At 45.8% G+C, this 15,695-nt stretch overlaps 1 protein-coding gene across 3 annotated transcripts in view; it reads right to left on the bottom strand.

Moving 5' to 3' along the window:
• The window catches only part of PLCG1 (phospholipase C gamma 1), a 190,798-nt gene that overhangs the window by 91,999 nt on the left and 83,104 nt on the right, over positions 1–15,695 (bottom strand). For all 3 annotated transcript variants that reach the window (XM_030211878.1, XM_030211879.1, XM_030211880.1), the window contains exons 4-7: positions 13,599–13,646; positions 4,456–4,540; positions 1,545–1,628; positions 794–816 (exon numbers count right to left, since the gene is read on the bottom strand). In XM_030211878.1, coding sequence (XP_030067738.1) covers positions 794–816; positions 1,545–1,628; positions 4,456–4,540; positions 13,599–13,646 — 240 coding nt within the window. The remainder of the gene's footprint in view (positions 1–793; positions 817–1,544; positions 1,629–4,455; positions 4,541–13,598; positions 13,647–15,695) is intronic.

Here is a 15,695-nt window from a genome sequence, read left to right as displayed (position 1 = left end):
CCAAAAGCAACACACAGGGCTGTCAAGAGGTGGGGAAAGGTTCCTGCAGGCCCAGCCTCCAAGGGGGACCTGGAACCTGCAGCCCAGGTGAGATCCACCATCTTTCCCTCCCTTCTAATCCTCCCAGGTCCTCTACTTACCTGGAGTTATTGAATGGCAGGCAGCAGCGATCGAGACACACTGGCCACGGGTCCTTCTTCCTGCCGCCGACCTGTCTATGCAGAAACAGGAAGTTACTTCATAGGAGGCGGGACGCGGCAGGAAGGAGGACCTGTGACTAGCAGAGCAGTGTCTCTCAATCACTGCTGCCTGCCATTCAATGACTCCAGGCAAGTAGAGGATTTTTTTTTTTTTTGGGGGGGGGGGGGGGGGGCAGGCTCCTTAACATTATTTGCCCTGGGCTTTGTCTCAGTGGCCCCGTCGCTACCATTTTCTCATGCAGATAAGCCTTCAAAATACTAACAGACTTTATCTGGGTTTACATGAGAAGTTGAGATGTGAATGAGGTAACCAGCTCCCTCCCAGCATCCATTATAAATGCACTGGACAATTTTCAGAGGGTCTAAGAACACAGCTTAGGGTAAGAGAGTGCTACCACAGTCCTCAAGGGCCACAACCCAGTCAGGTTTTCAAGTTTTCTACGTCTATTCACTCTCAGCAATGCGGTCGACCTGCTAAAACTTTACCGGTGGCCTGAGCATGTACCTTCCCCTCCCTTCAGAGACACACATACAGGGTCTGCAAACGCATTCGCCTCAAGTCTCTGCTGGATACAACATGTGGATGCATTTACCTTTCAAGAAATGGAACATTCACCTGCAACAGAAGAGAAAAGCAATGTGTCTGTTCCCGTGTCTCTCTCTCTTGAATACATTACGGAGCAAGAGAACTGGGTGGGGGAGGGGGGAAAGAAGAGGAGGAAAACTGAAGTTTATTCAGACAGAAAAATCGCTCATCTGTGTCCCGCCCTCGCGGAAGTTACGTCAGACGAGGGCGGGACACAGGGAGGGCAGGAGGTCCGAAGGGAGGCATTCTGCTGCCTGCAGCGCTGCTTTCATGGAGGTGAGACTGCGATTTCAATGCAGGGGGCAGACTGTCGACGATGGAGGGCAGGTGGGACTGTGGCGCCGGATCCCCCTTGGAGGCCCGGGCCCGGGGAATTTTGTCCCTCCTGCCCCCCCCCCCCTCTCGGCGGCTATGCACTGGTTAAGTGCTGCTTAGTATCAGTGGACAGCCCCGCACAAGTGATTTAACCAGAAAGGATCCTCTCCTGGCCGTTTAAATCGCTTTGAATATTGACCCTCTTGTAAAAACCACGTGCAGAAAGACGCACCCATCCATACATGCATCAGGAAGAAAGCCAACTCTTCATCTGGACTTGTACTCCTGCCCCTGCTGTTCACAGCTAATGAGAATCTAAAACCTGCCCAGCGGTCTAAAGCTGGTACTGGGAGACAGCCTGAAGCCATGTGAAAGGGAAGACGGAAGATGCCAAGATCTAAGAAAGGTGGAGTGTAAAGATCCCTGCAGAACAGATGACTTACACTCTTCTGTGCGTTGTACATCAGGCTTCGGTAGAGTTGAGCAAATTGTCCGTATGTGATGTCTCCATTTCTCTGTTCGGCATTCTGAAGCAATGAGAAGCTATTTATTACGTCCTAGAGACTTAAAGATCAAACTTAATACAGTCAAAATCTTACTGCGAGGGTATTTCAATACATCCACTCAATAACCCACGGCCATCACACGGTCACAATTTCATAATGTCTGTACTACAAAGCCTCAGCTGGTGAGTCGTTTCACACAGGGAACTCGTCCTCGTGGTTCACCAATATCGTCACTGTTTTTTCATTAATCACTTTACAATATCATCAACTTTAATATATTTAGAGGTGTATTTTCAAAGCACTTGCTTACAAAGTTACGTGGAGAGGCATTTTCCTATTTCCAAATATTTTATTAATTTCCAAGAATACAAATAACAGGAAAACAATGATGGAAAAACATAGGAAGCAAGAAACACAACAGGTGGGAAAGGAAAGAAGAGAAAAAAAGGAGGGGAAAGCATCCAGGTGTTTAACAAATAAGTCCTTTGTACTGGTTTAAGGTGTGGCCTGAATAGTTTGGAGGTAGTTGTCCAAAATAGAACAAATTTTTTTCTTAGATACTATCATCCGACTTTTCGCAGCCATGGCGAGCTCAAACTTCTCATGCTGCAGGACTGTATTCCACCAGAAATGAATATTCAGCAACTGTGCGTTTTTCCAGTTTTGCAAAATATGCATTTTCAATATGACGTCTAAGTCCCACTTTGGACGTTTTGCAAAAAAACGTCCAAAATCTGAATTGGAAAGAAGGCCATTTTCAAAAAAAGAAAAACGTCTTATCTTTTTTTTTCAAAAATACCATTTTGAACCAGGTATTGCAATTTGGACATTTTGTTTTTTGGTCTATTTTCAACGCCCCCCCCCCCCCCCAAAACATCCAAGTACAAAACGCACAAAATCAAGCCGTTCGGACAGGGGCTCCCAAGGGGAGGGGTGCAGTGGGGGCGGTCTGCCCCAGGTGCACGCTGCTGGGTGGGGGGGTGCCGCGCGCCTGTTGGCCGAGTCCACTCGTTCCCTCCCTGCTGCTCCCTCTGCGCGGAACAGGTTACTTCCTGTTCCGGGGCAGAGGGAGCAGCAGGGAACGAGTGGACTCGGAGCCGACAGGCACGTGGCACCCCCCCAGCAGGTAAAAATGCACCCGGGGGGGGTGTAATTTCACCAGGGGGGGGCGCATTGGCGATCCGCCTCGGGTGTCAGCCAGCCTAGGAACGCCACTGCGTTGAGATGTAGGATGAGCCATCATTTTTAGCAGACTGGTCCCCCTGACATCCCAGGAAAGTAATAGGGCACCCTAGGGGGCTCTGCAGTGGACTTCATAAAATGCTCCAAGGTACACACTTTGTTCCATTATGGCTGAAAAACGTCTAAGTCTTAGGAACGCCCAAGTCCCGCCATGAACATGCCCCCTTGAGATTTGGACGCACTTCTGATGGACGTCATAGAAAAACATCTAAAAATAGGTTTCGAAAATACTGATTTGGACATTTTTGTGAGAAAAACGTCCAAATGCTGCTTTATGTCACTTTTTAGACGTTTTTCTGTTTTGAAAATCAGCCCAATAGTAACCTATGGAATCTTGTAACTCTAAGTGCTTTGAAAATGAGCTCCCATATATTGGTCATTATATAACAGCATTATTACTGCTACTTAGCTTCTGCTGACTTATAGAGACCTGGTGCCATGGGCCACGTTTCGCTGTGACTAACGCTGCATCAGGTCACTGAGCTTCCTCTCTTTACCCTAACATTTTTCAAAACGTTGATGATACAGTAAAGTGATTAAAGAAAAAACAGTGACAATACTGATGAACCACGATGATGAGTTGTGAAACAAGTCACCAGCTGAGGCTTGGCAGTACAGACATTATGAAATTGCGACTGTGCGATGGGTGTGCTAATGACTGTTTAAGAGCAAGTAATTATTATCAGCGCTGGGTTATTGAGCGGATCTCCTGGAGACCTTAAAAGCACAGGAAAGGGAGCAGAGAGCAGCTGCTTCTGCCAAACACAGAGAGGAGGGGAGGGAGCGACCATCTCCCACTGCTGAGACAGGGAGTGGAGGGGGCAAAGCAGCCATTTATGTTACTGAGAAGAGTTGGAGGAATGACAGCACCATTTCTGCCATGAAGAGAAGGTAGGAAACAGAGGAACTGTGTCTGCAGAGGAGGAGGAGAGGATGTCAACTACGCAGTGCGTTTTTTCTAGCAAAAAAGGTGCCGGTACTCAAATGCCAGGCCACCCTTCAGGAGTGGGGTGATCACTTAGGGACCCACCCCAAAATAGCCAGGCCCCCTGCAACCAGTCACAGAACCTATGACAGGGCACAATTTGTATGTAGAGCCTGACTATGGGTCAATTTTAGCAGACACTCAGTACTCAGTAACCCCTCAAATAAAAGCCCTGCAACTAAGACAGAGACAGGGCTGCCATTCCAATCACGATGGGAATGAGGCAAAGCTGGGAAAAGGAGGGGAGAGAATAGAGAAAAGGAGAGAAGAGCAGGTGACTCTGTACCTAAGGAGAATTTGCAAAGCAGTGTCATGCACAGATAGAAAGAAAGAGAGCCAAGAAAACAAGATATATACGATGATGAGAATAAGAAAAAGACATGCAGAAAAAAGGCAAGGAGAAAAAAAAGCAAACATGAAGAATAAAATTAACCGGAAAAAAAGGGAGTCAAAAGCAAAATTATAATACTGGAGAATGAGTGGAAAGGAGGAAAAAAGACAAGGACAGAAAGAAGAAAAAAAAATAAGAGAGAGAAAAAAAGGCAAGACAGAAGGGAAGAAAAGAGACCATTAAAGAGAAACAGAGAAGGACGGACAGACAGGAGCGTGCATTACATATACCATTACTCTCTCCCGCAGGTACCGCATGTTCGGCACTCTGTAGTTGACTTGGGATAACATGTTTTTCAAATCCTTTGCCGAAATTCTACAGGAAAAAAAAAAAAACAACAAAAAGGGAAAGCAGATTTATCAGGGCACACAAGAAGGAGAAATATCCTCTGTGCTTCTAAGAAGACAAGGACCAGGCCTAGCACAGGGAGCAAGGGTAGGAGAGAGCAGCTCGTAGCCTTCGGAAGAAGAAGGGAAGAGTCGTGAACTGCCCTTACAAACTAGCTTCCAAACTTTTGACCATTTCTAATCTGGAGGATCCTCTCCTCTGTTCCTGTGACTACAGCTGCCTCCCAGTGCTCCGCCCCTTCCCATTTATTTACCGCCTTTTTGAAGGAATTCACTCAAGGCGGTGTGCATTGGCTGGTACCTATCTGCAGTCTCTGCTACTGGCTACAACGGAAGCAGGCGCATATATCCCATCCTTCTACCTTCTGGACACTGCTATAACATTCTACTGTCTTCTGAAAAAAGCTAGACAGTTGGCAATCCTAACTTCCCGAGTCCTGAGCATCTCTCTCACGGGCCCCCTCCCCTTACACACGCGGGCACAAAGTATGGGGTTGAGTTTGCCAATGGCTTGTTCCGGTCCTCAGCAGTGGAGAAATTTGTGGGGTGGTGGTGCAGGGGGTATTTTTTGGGGTGGAGGCAGATTGTGGGGTGTTGTGACATTGCCAGTAGGGGTATGGGGTAGTTTGTAGGGGGTTAATTTTGGAGGAGGAGGGGTAGTTCATAAGTGAAGCAGTTGCGGGGGATGGGGGAAATCAGGACTGTGGCAATTAAGGAGGTTAGTGTTTGGGAGTGAGGCAGCTGCAGGGGGGTAGCTTTTGGGTATATGGCAGTTTGCAAGGTGGTGGGGCAGATGTGGAAGGGAGTATGTTTTGGGTTGTGGGGTGGGATATTTGCAAGAGGGGTTGTTCATGGGGGTGCAAGAGGGTTGTTCATTGGGTGGGGGTGGGGGGGGGCAGAAATTCCACCTTTTAAAACTGCCTTGCCCTGTTCTCTGTTTCTATGCTCCAGAATCTGCAACTCCTTTTTCCAGAGAAATGCACTGAACCATATTTTGAGGAGGGGCTCATATAAGAAAGGTATGCTTGCCTCATTAATCTGGACTTTGAGTTATTACCTTGCTGCACTATGTTGGATGTAAAGTTTGAACATTAAAATAAATAAATAAAATTAATTAATTAAAGTTATGCTGGCTCAACTTCCGTTAGGTTGGAAAGAATGAAATAAAGGTTAATTAAAAAAAAAATAAAAAAAATAAAAAGAATATAAAGGCAACATGTTTTTATTAGCCAAACAATACATTTTTTTGACTATTGTTTGGAAGCTAAATTCTCTTCCTTGTATCAATAGAAATCAAACAAAATAAAACAAGGAAAAGAAAATAAGATGATACCTTTTTTATTGGACATAACTTAATACATTTCTTGATTAGCTTTCGAAGGTTGCCCTTCTTCCTCAGATCGGAAATAAGCAAATGTGCTAGCTGACAGTGTATATAAGTGAAAACATTCAAGAATTACTATGACAGTAAAATAGATACTATTGGAGATTCTACATGGAATGTTACTACTATTAGAGATTCTACATGGAATATTGGAGATGCTACATGGAATGTTGTTACTATTGGAGATTCTACATGGAATGTTGCTACCATTGGAGATTCTACATGGAATGTTGCTACTATTGGAGATTCTACATGGAATGTTGCTATTCCACTAGCAACATTCCATGTAGAAGGCTGCGCAGGCTTCTGTTTCTGTGAGTCTGACGTCCTGCACGTACGTGCAGGACGTCAGACTCACAGAAGCAGAAGCCTGCGCGGCCACATTGGTGATCTACAAGGGCCGACTTCTACATGGAATGTTGCTAGTGGAATAGCAACATTCCATGTAGAATCTATAGAAATCAAACAAAATAAAACATGGAAAAGAAAATAAGATGATACCTTTTTTATTGGACATAACTTAATACATTTCTTGATTAGCTTTCGAAGGTTGCCCTTCTTCCTCAGATCGGAAATAAGCAAATGTCTTCTTTATATCACACTTGTACCTCTCGCTTCTACCTACCCTCCTCTCCTCTTTCCTCTACACATTAATTAATTTGCTTACTTTATTATTTTTGTCTATTAGATTGTAAGCTCTTTGAGCAGGGACTGTCTTTCTTCTATGTTTGTGCAGCGCTGCGTACGCCTTGTAGCGCTATAGAAATGCTAAATAGTAGTAGTAGTAGTCTCTTGTAACCAGAGCTAATATTGTGATGTCATAATGCCTCAGGCCACCAATAAGAGCCAACCTCATCAGTGATGTCACCATGGCTTGATTGTCCTATACTTGGCTCACTTTTATTACATAGCTCTTTGAGCAGGGACTGTCTTTCTTCTATGTTTGTGCAGCGCTGCGTATGCCTTGTAGCGCTATAGAAATGCTAAATAGTAGTAGTAGTAGTATATCACAAACAGGATAAACAAATGATTAAAATACTAGAATAAAGAAATGTAACCAGTAGCGTACCAAGGGCGGGACGGTCCACCCCAGGTGCAGGCAGCAAAGGGGGTGCATGGAGAAGGCGTGTGGCTGTTGGCTCTGCCGGTCCTGTGGGATGGGGGTGACATGGTGACCTGCCCCAGGTGGCGAACAGGCTAGAAACGCCACTGAATGTAACATAAAAGCATTCCAAGGAAAGTGTGAAGATGAAGAGGCAGGGAGTGAGGCAGAGATAGATGGGTAATCCAAAGGTGAGATGATTTTTTTGCTTTATAATATAATTAGAAAACACAGATTTTTAAAGACCCTTCTTTTTAATTTTTAACTAAAAAAAAAATCTTACGTCAATGTTTCCTTTTAGTATCCTACTACTACTAATCATTTCTATAGCGCTACTAGACGTACGCAGCGCTGTACACTTGAACATGAAGAGACAGTCCCTGCTCCACAGAGCTTACTATCTAATTAGGACAGACAAACAGGCCAATCAAGAGATAAGGGAATATTAAAGTGAGGATGATAAAATAATTGTTCTGAACAAGTGAATAAGGGTTAGGAGTTAAAAGGAGCATCAAAAAGGTGGGCTTTTAGCTTAGATTTGAAGACGGCCAGAGATGGAGCTTGACGTACCGGCTCAGGAAGTCTGTTCCAGGCATATGGTGCAGCCAGATCATAAAGTCATTGAAACACAGCCCTGCTCTTGAAAAGTGATCCCCTAACGAGATGTCACCTTGATCTGCTTTCTGGCATCTGACGTAATGTCTAAGTGAATTGATTGTCTAATTCTGGCCTGTCTCCTGCACATTTTCTGCACTGCACCACACTGCACAAAGTGAACGGAGGTGGTGATGGCTTTCTTTGAGAGCATTTTGGGCTTGTTACCTTTTTGTAGTTTTGAAACTTCGTATCTACTGCAAAAGAAGACTATAATTTGCTTATGAATCGGAATGTGTGGTGTATCTTGTTAAACACATGCCTCCATCATCTTGCTGGCTGACCATGCCGCCATTATACAAGTAAACATTATGTTGTTTTGGCACTCTGCCCAAATCTATCACCGTCCTCTCTTCTAGGGGGTATATTTTGTGTTCCTCAGGACTCTGAGTAGTGCTAATGTTGCAGGCCATGTACTATTTGGGTTGCCTTTCTGTGAAGGACCTCCAACTACTCCGTAATCTTATAAAGATGTGGCCTCCAGAGCAGATAGTGCTTTCCAAGGGAGGCCCCACCAGTGACCCATCAGACCACAATCGTCTGGTCTACCGACGCCTGAACCCGAGCACCCACTAGGTTTCTCAGATGCTTCACTACATCGACCAGATGCTCTTCCATTTGGTAACTATCAGTTCTTAAGTGAATAATGGGCTTTTCTAGTCCAAATAGACATTTTTGCTTTGAAACTTGAATTAAAAATGGTCAAGAGTTTAGAAGCTACATCGTTTCTCATTTTTTCCCCTTCACTTCCTACCGTGCTACTCAGTTTGTATTCATCTGTGAACCAGAATTTTCCTTCCATCATGCACAACAATGAAACACCTGTTTGGCAGGGATGAGAGTGGGGCCAACAACTGACTTCTGGCCCCTGTCCTGCCTCGTTGCTGATGCCAAATAAGAGGTTGATTGAGCCACAGTCCCAAGGGGTCCACCCCATTCCTACATCCTAATGTCCTTTGACAAACCACTGACAACAATTTTGAAAAGACCTGACTAAAAACAGGAGAAGAAACAGTCACAGCCAGGCATAAATTTATGTACCCTCCCCCCCCCACACCCAAAGGGGACATAACTAACCCCATCCACACCCACTCCATGGTTGAGTTTTTGTGTTTTTCCGCTCCCGATTTGGGTTTTACTTTGTTTATTATAAAAACAGAAAATTGTGTATAACCCGGTCCATTATTTGTTTTATCGTCTTGTTTCATTGTTATTGTTGTGTACTTTTTCAAACATAAAACTTTATGTATATGTTTATTTTCATAATTCAACAAATAAAAGCAGTCTCAAAAAGGAGGGCTGTTGGCCTGGATTCGAATAGGACGAAGGAGGGTCATGACGTTCTCATTCAGGAAGTCTATTTCAGGCATACAGTGAAGCAACATGAAAGGAACAGAGTCTGGAGCAGTTCCAAAGAGGGTGCAGGGAAGCAAAAGAGAAGAAGATAATATTGTGGGTTCTGGTCCCGATTTATGGACTAGATCACCTTGTAATACAAGATCAATTACATAGTAACACAGTAGATGACGGCAGAGAAAGACATGCATGGTCCATCCAGTCTATCCAACAAGACAACTCATATGTGCTACTTTTTGTGTATACCCTACTTTGATTTGTACCTGTGCTCTTCAGGGCACAGACCGTATAAGTCTGCCCAGCACTATCCCTGCCCCCCAACCACCAGCTCTGGGACAGACCGTATAAGTCTGCCCAGCACTATCCCCGCCTCCCAACCACCAGCCCCGCCTCCCACCACCGGCTCTGGCACAGACTGTATAAGTCTGCCCAGCACTATCCCCGCCTCCCAACCACCAGCCCCGCCTCCCACCACCGGCTCTGGCACAGACCGTACAAGTCTGTCCAGCACTATCCCCGCCTCCCAACCACCAGTCCCGCTGCCCACCACTGGCTCTGGCACAGACCGTACAAGTCTGTCCAGCACTATCCCTGCCTCCCAACCACCAGCCCCGCCTCCCAATCTTGACTAAGCTCCTGAGGATCCATTCCTTCGGCACAGGATTCCTTTATGCTTATCCCACGCATGTTTGAATTCCGTCACCGTTTTCATTTCCACCACCTCCCGCGGGAGGGCATTCCAAGCATCCACTACTCTCTCCGTGAAAAAATACTTCCTGACATTTTTCTTGAGTCTGCCCCCCTTCAATCTCATTTCATGTCCTCTCGTTCTATCATCTTCCCATCTCCAGTATTCAGAAAACAGGTGAAAGCTTATCTGTTCCACCTATAGGCCCCTTTTACCAAGCTGCGGCAAAAGGGAGACAGCGTTGGCGTCAGCGCCGTTTTACACACATGCCGAGGCCCCCCCTTTACCGCAGCTGGTAAAATGGAAGTCTCACATTCCTGCAGAAAATGGCAGTGCAGCAAGTTAAGCACTTGCCGTGTGGCCATTTCGGGGAGGTGGGAGCCCTTTCCGCCACCCATTGAGGTGGTGGTTAGGGGGTCCCGTGATAACCCAGCGGTAACCGGGAAGTACGCGACACTGCCCAATTACCACCGGGTACACTCCGGTGCTACAAAAATAAACAAACTTTTGTAGCGTCAGAAATGACGGCACGCTAGGGGCGGGAAGTACCGCTGGGCTGCTGAAGTAGCCCGGCGGTATTTCCTGTATAGCAAGCGGTAAGCCCTGTATTTGTTAAATAGTAAGGAAATTATGTTACTTTATGTTGAATTAATCTACTGGTGATTTTGTAATTCGTGGGACCATGTGTATTGTCTTTTTCTGTATCTATTGTGATCCACTTTGAGCCCATGTCCAGATTAGGCGGAATATAAATACCTATATTAGATTAGATTGGGAGCTACAGAATACGTGAACTTGTAGGTTAGAGAAGTTGGAACTATATGTAGAAACATATAGGGACTAAATGAAGTGACTTGACAAGAGGGGGTTATGTGAATATGACGACATTGGCAGAAGATAAATTATGCAACAACTTTGAACGGATGAAAAGGGGAGAGAGATGGTTCTGTGGGAGACCTCCAAGGAGCAGGTTACGATAGTCTAACGGGAGACGATGAGAGTTTAGATAAGGGTTTTGGTAGGGTGTTAAGGAAGAGGCTGATTTTGGTGATATTATAGAGAAAGAAATAACAGATTTCAGCATCTCGTTTGACTATGTATAGTGAAATAGGCGTCAAAGATGACTCCAAAGTGATGAGCAGAGAAGGACGGGAAAGATGAGAGTTATCCACAGAAAGAGAGAAAGCAGAAAGGGGAGAGATGGGTTTAGCAGGACATATAAAGCAGCTCTCCGTTGGCCATGCAGTAATGTAAGACTAAGCAGGCTGAGATTTGATCCTGGATTCCTGGTGTAGAGGAGGTAGACAGCATCAGAAAGATGGTACTGAAGATTGAGGGAGGAGATAAAAAGGGTACCAGGAATGAGTACAGAGAAGAAGGAAAAAGAGGATATGGCAGAAACAGTCCAATATTTAGCAAGCTTCAATAAAGCTGAGTTGCAACTTTCCATTAAAAAAAAAACAACCAAAAATTCAAAGAGAAGGGTCCTCATACGAGGTTGCAGGGAGGAAGGTTGAGAGGAAATTCTTCATGGAGAGCACGGCTGAAATAGCCTACTGATGAAGGCGAGAGCACCCAAAGCAAAGAATGAGTTTAAGTATGCTTTGGATAGGTACAGAGAGCAGTGATAAGGGCAGGTGCGTGTAGCTGCCCTCTCCTCACCCCCACGAGCACCTACAAAACATTGCAGGGAAGGTTACCTGCACTGCGAAACAAAAGTCATTGCCTCTACCAGGGGCATAGCCTGACTTTGGCAGGAGGGGGGGTCCAGAGCCCAAGGTGAGGGGGCACATTTTAGCCGCCGCCACCACCAACAACAACCCCCCCTCCCGCCGCCAACCCTCCCCTGCCATCGCCTACCTTTGCTGGTGGGGAACCCCAACCCTCCGCCAACCTTCTTTCGTTCTGTTTCTAAGTCTGACGTCCTGCACGTTGTACGTGCAGAACGTCAGACTCAGAAACAGAACGAAGGAAGAAGAGGACCTCAGCTGGTGGGAGTTGGGGTCTCCCGCCAGCAAAGATAGCAGACGGCGACGGCGGGTTGGCGGTGGGAGGGGGGGTCAAGAGGGTCGTCGGGAGGGGGGTCCAGAGCCAAATCTCCGGGGGCCCAGGCCCCCGTGGCCCCACATACAGTGGGGGAAATAAGTATTTGATCCCTTGCTGATTTTGTAAGTGTGCCCACTGACAAAGACATGAGCAGCCCATAATTGAAGGGTAGGTTATTGGTAACAGTGAGAGATAGCACATCACAAATTAAATCCGGAAAATCACATTGTGGAAAGTATATGAATTTATTTGCATTCTGCAGAGGGAAATAAGTATTTGATCCCCCACCAACCAGTAAGAGATCTGGCCCCTACAGACCAGGTAGATGCTCCAAATCAACTCGTTACCTGCATGACAGACAGCTGTCGGCAATGGTCACCTGTATGAAAGACACCTGTCCACAGACTCAGTGAATCAGTCAGACTCTAACCTCTACAAAATGGCCAAGAGCAAGGAGCTGTCTAAGGATGTCAGGGACAAGATCATACACCTGCACAAGGCTGGAATGGGCTACAAAACCATCAGTAAGACGCTGGGCGAGAAGGAGACAACTGTTGGTGCCATAGTAAGAAAATGGAAGAAGTACAAAATGACTGTCAATCGACAAAGATCTGGGGCTCCACGCAAAATCTCACCTCGTGGGGTATCCTTGATCATGAGGAAGGTTAGAAATCAGCCTACAACTACAAGGGGGGAACTTGTCAATGATCTCAAGGCAGCTGGGACCACTGTCACCACGAAAACCATTGGTAACACATTACGACATAACGGATTGCAATCCTGCAGTGCCCGCAAGGTCCCCCTGCTCCGGAAGGCACATGTGACGGCCCGTCTGAAGTTTGCCAGTGAACACCTGGATGATGCCGAGAGTGATTGGGAGAAGGTGCTGTGGTCAGATGAGACAAAAATTGAGCTCTTTGGCATGAACTCAACTCGCCGTGTTTGGAGGAAGAGAAATGCTGCCTATGACCCAAAGAACACCGTCCCCACTGTCAAACATGGAGGTGGAAATGTTATGTTTTGGGGGTGTTTCTCTGCTAAGGGCACAGGACTACTTCACCGCATCAATGGGAGAATGGATGGGGCCATGTACCGTACAATTCTGAGTGACAACCTCCTTCCCTCCGCCAGGGCCTTAAAAATGGGTCGTGGCTGGGTCTTCCAGCACGACAATGACCCAAAACATACAGCCAAGGCAACAAAGGAGTGGCTCAGGAAGAAGCACATTAGGGTCATGGAGTGGCCTAGCCAGTCACCAGACCTTAATCCCATTGAAAACTTATGGAGGGAGCTGAAGCTGCGAGTTGCCAAGCGACAGCCCAGAACTCTTAATGATTTAGAGATGATCTGCAAAGAGGAGTGGACCAAAATTCCTCCTGACATGTGTGCAAACCTCATCATCAACTACAGAAGACGTCTGACCGCTGTGCTTGCCAACAAGGGTTTTGCCACCAAGTATTAGGTCTTGTTTGCCAGAGGGATCAAATACTTATTTCCCTCTGCAGAATGCAAATAAATTCATATACTTTCCACAATGTGATTTTCCAGATTTAATTTGTGATGTGCTATCTCTCACTGTTACCAATAACCTACCCTTCAATTATGGGCTGCTCATGTCTTTGTCAGTGGGCACACTTACAAAATCAGCAAGGGATCAAATACTTATTTCCCCCACTGTAGCTATGCCCCTGGCCTCTACCAAGGATCAGCAATTTTCACCAAAGCCTCGGGTAGAATGCTTTATATACCCATGGAAAATGACTTGACATTTCTATCTTAATAGTCTGTTAACTTACCTGTCCTCTCTGTTGCGATCCAATGAGTAGAACTGTTTTCGGAGCCATCTGGAAAAACAGAAAATTTACAGTGACGTTGTGAGGAGAATTTATCATCACTCCTCACCTACCCTCTTATCAAAAGGCAACCTGACCTACTATCGGGAGATATACGTAAGCTAAATATTGCTTTGCCCTCTCAGTGTTACCCTTCTCACTATTTGGTAAAGCTCTTCTGAATTTCATCAGTTTTAACTACTTGAGTCCCCTTTTTCGTGTCTTTTAACCTGCTGCTCATGGAATTAGTTTGCTTCTGGCATACGCTTTAAAGCCATCCTGTTCCATTGCATACGAGGCTGCCCCATTAAGCTGGCAATTATTATTAGCATTTGTATAGCGCTACCGGACGCACGCGGCGCTGAACACCTGGCACAGAGAGACAGTCCCTGCTCAATAGAGCTTACAATCTAAAAATCATTGCCCTTTTAGATTCTTACAGAATTTACTTGTTTTCCAGTAGGGAACTATTCAATACCCCTACACCTAATCCCTTTATGTTGTATAAGAATATCAGATCACTTAATATTCTCTACTTCAGCATCCTTAACACTGCCTTCTCTCTTACTTACCAAAAAATAGTCTATTCTTGGCCAAGATAAATTTGGCTGGGAAGAGAACATGTAATCTTTTTTTTTTTTTGGGTGGATTCCTATTTCTCCAAGGATTTTACAACCCCAGATGCTGAATGCATCTTCCCAGTATTTTCCTCTGCTTCATCCCTTCCACATTTGCTCCCTTGAAGTTATCTAACACAGGGTCAAACACCAGACTGAAATTCCCTCCAATAATTATGGACTATGGCCCTAGACCAATGTCTGCTCAAAGGAAGTTCCCTGCTCTTCACTAGGAGTATAACTGAGTGTTTCCCAATGTTTTAGACCCTGAAGAGAACCCCGAGTTCCAATGCATCTCCCCTCCCTGCCTGCAATCATCTTTTCTCAGTTTAACATCCAAGCCATCAGCCACCGATAACCCTTCTCTTGCTCTTTCTAGCATCAGTCCACATATCTATATCCAACCCATGTCCTTCTCCCCCAGTCTTGTGATGGGAGGGCTCTCCTTTCTTTTGTAAGGTTTCTCTTTTGCAAAATGTCATACCTGTGCATCATTTTTCCTTTGTTCTCAAAAAGGTGACTAGAATTTTTAAGTTTGCCGAGTTTGTCAGAATACTCCACTAAATTCTAGGAATAATTACCTGCTTGGAAATTTCAATCCTGTTCTGAATTAAAAAACAAAAGGAAAAACATGCAGGCTGAAGTCCAGTCGGGGGACAGGAGCTATGCAGTCTTTTGCACCAAGTGCTGTATTTATAATGATCTGCCCATTAGGGAGAGGTTGTATGTGTGCACTTGATGCAATGAGCTCCAGCACTGCTCCATCACCTTTCTGAGAGGAATAGTATACAAAAATCAAAGTACAACTGGCTGATGTGGAGATACCAAGCAGATGTAGCGGTATACAGAGGAAACATGAAGCAAACTTACCGCATCATAACAGCCCTAACTCTTAGGACTCAAACTGCAGCAATGCAAATATCACACCAGGCTCCCTCTGACGTTACTTCCTGTTCCAGGGCAGGGAACCGGTGGAGCCAACAGCTGCGTGATTGCTCCCTGCACCCCCAGGAGGTAAGAGTGATGTGATGGGGGGGGGGGGGGGGGGGGGGGGAAGTGATCCACTGGGGGAGTGGGGCGCAGTGGTGATCTGCCCCAGCTGGCAGATGACCTAGGACCACCACTGTGTCTTGCTATTTTATTTCTGACTTGGTCTCTTTCTTTAAGATTCCTTAATTCTTTTTTCAGCTTCTCCTTTCTATTTCTTCTCTCCATTTCTCTTTTCCACTCAAAGTTTTATCCCTCATGTCTCCCTTCTCTTACCCCTCCGGTCCTCAGCCTTCCTCTCCTGATCTCTCACCTACCCATCAGCTTTCCATCTCCCACTTATATCCCCTCTCCAGCCCTGCTATTGTCCCTCGTCTCTCTTTCCTTTCTCAGCCTATTCTCCTTTTGTCTTTCACTCAATCCCTAGTGTCAACCACCTCCATCTTCTGTACTCACC

This window comes from Microcaecilia unicolor, chromosome 8 (genome assembly GCF_901765095.1).
Source record: "Microcaecilia unicolor chromosome 8, aMicUni1.1, whole genome shotgun sequence".
Lineage (NCBI taxonomy): Eukaryota > Metazoa > Chordata > Amphibia > Gymnophiona > Siphonopidae > Microcaecilia > Microcaecilia unicolor.
Note: the sequence above shows the minus strand (reverse complement) of the source record. Positions and strands in the feature narration are given on the sequence as shown.